This window comes from Aegilops tauschii, chromosome 7 (genome assembly GCF_002575655.3).
Source record: "Aegilops tauschii subsp. strangulata cultivar AL8/78 chromosome 7, Aet v6.0, whole genome shotgun sequence".
Classification (NCBI taxonomy): Eukaryota; Viridiplantae; Streptophyta; class Magnoliopsida; order Poales; family Poaceae; genus Aegilops; species Aegilops tauschii.
In genome coordinates this window covers 624,619,259-624,625,049 of record NC_053041.3, presented here as the reverse complement: position 1 = coordinate 624,625,049, position 5,791 = coordinate 624,619,259, and the positions used below count along the sequence as shown (strand labels likewise).

Here is a 5,791-nt window from a genome sequence, read left to right as displayed (position 1 = left end):
GGGACAAATCTTTGTTGACTAAAAAAAACTTTCTCCTTTTAAATTACAACCGTCAATCTTTGTGGTTAACATAAAATCAACGGATATAAAAGAGTGACGTGTGGAAAACTATGAAAGGCTCTTCCCTTTAATATTAGGTAAAGATAAAGATGTGTTAAGCAGAAGATCCATGGATGTTCCTAGTCCCTTTTTTTTCTTGCCCCTACTCTCTCCGGTCTCGTTCTGTCTTGCTTCTCCTGCCGAGGATGCATGCACGTGAACGCTCAGCTTGACCATCATCAGATCGGGTGGCCGCTACATGTACTACATGCATGCATCAAGCTGCTACAGCAGCGCGGCATACGGCCTCAGCAGCTTGGTTTCTTCAACAAAACAAAGATACCCATTGAGCTAAAGAATAACCCAATGAAGAAAATGTCGTCGAAAATGCCCAGGTAATCAAAGTACAAGTAATTGGTACGTTACTACTGGAATAAAACACATCAAAACCGGAACTTAATTAATCAACTAGGCTGTAAAAGCGTTGGTGGATGCCAAGGAAGTGCCGTTTTTTTTATTAATGATAAATAATAATGCTGTAATTCTGAAACTAGTAATGATATGTTAGAATTTCAAAAAATAGGAAGGACGCCATCAATACTAGCGTCCAGACCTGGTCGCTGTTGCAAACCACGTCCACACTTGGACGCTATTCTTAGCAGCGTCCGTTGTTTGGTTCAACCTAGCCCAGAAAAGTCCTCGCCTTCGTCCGACCTAAGGGCAACTCCGACGCGGCAACCTAAATTGACGCAGATTTTGTTCGTTCTTTGTTCATTTGGATCGGTCAGCCGGATGTCAATTTCCATTTTTGTCCGCCGGTCCGAAGATGCGAGCAACACGGACGAACATATTTCACATTTGCGCTGGATTTCAATTTTTTTAAATAAAACAGCCAGCAGAAGTCCAGAAGTCCAATTTACATTAATTAAAACTAAAAAAATAAATGAAAAGATAAAAGAAACAGTTAGCGGCGGGCAGTAGATCTAGGCATCGTCATTTTCCTCCTCCTCCTTGGCCAGGTCGACATAGACTGGCGTCTCCATCCACGGGAACGCCTGATGGATGGCTGGCAGCGTAGCCGCTTGCTGCGCCACCAACTGATGCTTCTCCTGCCGCTCGGCCTCCTCGTCTATCATGCTCACCCGCACGGGCGTGCATGATATACGATGGCAACGTGCTCGTCCACGACCATGATTGCCCAAGCAGCGGCCATGGCTCCTCCTCCATAGGCTCGGGCGCGAGCGGTGCTGGTGGCGGTGGGGGCATGTTAGCCTCCACTCTAGCCGCCGATTCAACCTGTGTGTGTGCAAGGCTAGGCCACTTGGCGAGCTCCTTGCGCTCGGCCTCCTCAATGGACCTCATTGTGGCCTCCTCGAGGGCCACAATGTAGGACTCCTAATCCTCGCCCCTTCACCATGACCGATGGCGATGGTGGACCAGCGAGCGCGCGTGGTGCACGGGACGCATCCTTGAAGCACGACCGACAACGCTGGTCATGCTCAGTGGCGAACTACGCGTCCTAGTTCGGCGAATCCATCGTGGAGGATGGGTCGCGGCGATGGTCGTCCGGGAGTAGACACGATGATGGTGGATCTCCATCAGCTGCGTGCGGCCTGAGTCCGGCACGGTCGGCACCAGAACCCTATCGAGGTTGATATGCCACCCGTGCGGCAGGTTCACGTTGGGCTACGACACCGGCACACCATGCTTCCAAAAGTGCCGGCAGTGGTGCACTGACACATAGAGGCAAAAGCACGACAGCCGGCTCAAGATCGACTTATCTGTTATCATAAACTAGCCAGTTACCAATTGTATTGCCCAAAAGTAACAACCTAGTCACATATATAATGTACGCTTGTAACCATTGAGTAAATTGTACACAAGACCAAACAAAGAAGATTCAACGAGGCCATGGAACAACTCACATGCTCCAACCATAGGTCTAGTGGATGATCCTAATGATGAGTGAATGATCCTAATGACAAGCAGCTAGTGAGATGATGTTGCTCCTGTGATGATTGATGATGTCCGTGCTAGAGCTTGCTTACCACCTAGCAAGGTAAGAAGCGATGGCTGCAAATCGTATTAGAGTATATAGGTCATGAAATCTCTATCTATCAAAGTAAAATGACTCGGTTGAGCCCAATCAGAGCACCAATGAAAGGGCAATGACTGGACGCCATCCGTACTAGAGTCCAGACCTGGACGCCATCCGTACTAGCGTCCAGACCTGGACGCAGTTAGCAATGGAGTCCATCCTGGACGCTGTTATTCTTAGCGTCCTTCCTTTTTTTGTAATTTTCACGGGCCCTTTATCAGTTTCGGAATTATAGAATTATCATTTACTATTAATAAAAAATTCGGAGGAAGTGAACGTGCCTGGAAAGAAGGCTCTGCCACATTGCGTCCGCCCTGCTCTGGCAGTGCCACGCCTCTGCTGCTCGGCCGTCACCACGCCTGCGATCCAGCACAGCTAGTCTAGCTCAGCTGTACAATGCGGCCTTGTCTGTCCATGCATGTAGTACCTCACCGTGCTGGGTGTCGCGTCTGCGTTGCTATGTGGTTGTGTGTTGTGTCAACGGATTAGCCGTTGGGTTTTAGAAAGGCTGTGGCATGCTTTTATTTCCTTTTTGCGGAAGGCTGTAGCGTAGTACTTGTTTGCATAGGGCCTATACATAAACTATGCCGGCGACACGAGCAAGGCGGTCATCGCTGTTGTCGACCAGCACGCATCGGAAAATATCACATGATACCATACTTCACATGATACCATTATACAATACCACTCCATTGTACATCGCGGACCATCAAACGGGCGGCACCAAATATCCACGGACAGCGGCCCGAACATTGTCCATTCAAAACGAGTCACCCGTCACCGGGAGAAGATCCGGTGCTCCCATGCTCGAATTTCAGATGTTTAAAAAAAATTGAATTCTTTTATGAATGTTCACAAGACATGTGTCCATAACCTCTAAAAAAATTGAGATCCAAACTCAAAATACACATTTATAAACAAATAACAAAGTCAAACATGAATATTGTCACAAGAAGACAAAAGCTAAAATGACACTATTCACATCAAGATTTATCTTTTTTGTTCTCAATATATATTTGAGTTTGGTTCTAAATTTTGTAGGGCTAAAATATAGATATATGTCTTGTGAACATTCACAAAAAAATAGAATATTTTCAAACATTTAAAACTGAATATTTGGGCATTGGCGCATGGGAACACCTAAACATTGGGAGCACTGGATATTTTCCCATGAGTCACCAAAAAAAAAACCTGACAGTATTGGCTCCGCACCTTTGAGTGGGCCGAGGTTGCCACATACTAGCATGCATGGGAGAACATGCAAGGTTTGCAGCACCACAACCCTCACTCCCTCAGGCCCCATCTTTTATTTGGTGCGGGCCATGACCTGGTTTGAGACAAAGCTTGACCATGATATCAACTTTCTAGAGATCGAGACGCAGGTAGATGCGGAGTTCATCGGACCACCAGCGACCATTGAGTCCCGCCCAACAATAAGGAAGACCCGCATCGTCCTCGAGCAAAGGGTCACCCGGGAGAGGGATGAGGCGACGATGGCAAGGTTCGCGAGGGAAAACCCGCACCTCGTGCAGGCAGAGACGGAGTTTTTCTGGAAGAGGGATGATGAGCCAAAGAAGGTGGGGCGCAAGACGAAGAATGAGGCTGGCCCCTTCGGTCTAGTCAAGCTCAAGTCTGACGACGAGGTTTAGCCCGACAACGAGAGTGACGAGTCCAACGACATCAACTAGAACAACCTGTAGGGTGTCCATAGGAGTAGATGGTAGTAATGTTAGGTTGATCTAGTAGTTTGAATGTTCGTTTAATCTATGCAATGTTTAGGTGTTTAAAACTTTAAATGTTTGAAGTGAACTATGAAATGTTTAGATTTTAAAAAAATATTTAAATGTTTGAAGTGCCCTATTTTTGGGTAGCTGTTGAAGATGAAGATTTTCGAGTGCCCTAAAAATCACATTTTGATGCTTCGAATTCTACCTCAACAAATTTATGGTGCCTAAAATAGAGTTGCCATTGGAAATACTCTTAAGGGTCGGCGTTTGAGTTGCCCTAAAGGTGCAACTGCACTGTGATAGTTCAAAACCAAACTGCTAGAGATAGAGGAGACACCAAAAGGGATTGTTTTATTATTGTGGAAAGATGGTTGTGCTACAGCTTAATTTAGAGGTGATTACTCAAAAAACGCTATATGTAAACTGGGGTACATGGTGACCACTTTTCATGCTCACGGCGTGGCAAATCCGCGCCACCTCCACCGTACCGCGCATATACCCGCGGCTCGGGCACGAAGAGCCCCAACGACGACGGCCCAACGACGACGGGGAGGGGCGCCGCTATGGCCATCTCCGTCCTCGACATTATCACGTGCGGTGGCGCTTGTTGCTCGTCGAGGCCAAGCCGCCAAGGGATGTGCCCAAGCGTGGCGGACGTGCTGTATAACGTCCAGACCGGCGCGTGCAGGCCCAGAAGCAGCAGCGCCTCGACAACAATGCCGCGACCTTTTCTATGATGGGTCAATGGGTCAATACTACACCGGCGTGACTTGTGTTTGCACTGTACCATCAGTCCCATTGGTCAATGTTGGGCCTCAAGCGGCTGATTTTTTGTGAGCGCTGTCACGGTGCCACCCTAGCCTAACCTATGGTTGTTTTATGAGTAGCCAGCATGGAGTATAGCAAGCATGTAGCAGAAAGCAAATCCTCCTGCCCACGACCGAGCGTCCCGTGCAGTGCAGTGCAGACCGGCCATGGAGCACGCGTCACGAGGGGACAAGAATCGTGGACCGCAAGCGTGCTGAGAAGTTGCATGCTGTACTTAAAATTGCAGAAGGAATCTCATAGGACGGGATGAGAGCACCATAGCCTTCTTTCTGTCTGAAAAACGGGACCAGGTTACAGGCCTAGTGCAATAGGATAATCAACTCACTATATCTGTGGAGGCTTGTACTACTACGCTTAAACTTTTTCAATGAGCTGCGTCATTTCAACCGGTCTGTATAAACCATTTCAAACATATAGCACTTGCCTTCCCAGCCTTTTTCCGCGTGCAAGAAATCATGAGATATTCACGAGCAATACGGCAAAATGCATTGTTTTGTTGCCGGTCATCAAGAATACCAATTTTGAACATAGATTTAACAATTAACCTTATATTGGATAAGAAAGCAGAATGGTACTCACTCAACATCTCAAAAATATCCATAAAAACGACAACAAAAAAAGCATACAAATGAAAAAAATGTGGAAGCACCATCGGCCTATAAACAAGCAAAACTAGCTATATATATAAGCTTCTTCGACTTAAATTTGAACTCTTGCGATCCAATATAGTCATTACGAAAATGGATTGTAAATAGTTTGCCTTGTACCTGCAATTCTTTGTTGGGACCACGTATTTCTCAGTCGCCTGAAAATTTTGTTTCAGTAGATTTTTTTCCTAGTGATTGGTTTAAAATCTAGCTAACGGTTGTCCTTTATCTTCAACCTCCTAGAGCACATACGCTAGGCCGACACAAAACTAGCTATATATATAAGCTTCTTCGACTTAAATTTGAACTCTTGCGATCCAATATAGTCATTACAAAAATGGATTGTAAATAGTTTGCCTTGAACCTGCAATTCTTTGTTGGGACCATGGATTTCTCAGTTCCTAAAAAAATGTTTCAGTAGATTTTGCCCTAGTCATTGGATTAAAATCTAG

At 46.2% G+C, this 5,791-nt stretch overlaps 1 protein-coding gene across 1 annotated transcript; it reads left to right on the top strand.

The window, feature by feature from the left end:
- Window positions 1-3,459: 3,459 nt before the first annotated feature.
- LOC141027539 (uncharacterized) lies at window positions 3,460-3,786 on the top strand. Its single transcript, XM_073504609.1, has one exon. It carries the CDS (start codon window positions 3,460-3,462, stop codon window positions 3,784-3,786), a length of 327 nt encoding a protein of 108 aa, XP_073360710.1.
- Window positions 3,787-5,791: the final 2,005 nt, after the last annotated feature.

Excerpts from the sequence above, each read along its gene's own strand:
- LOC141027539 (XM_073504609.1), top strand. The coding sequence starts at position 3,460 with ATGACCTGGTTTGAGACAAAGCTTGACCATGATATCAACTTTCTAGAG.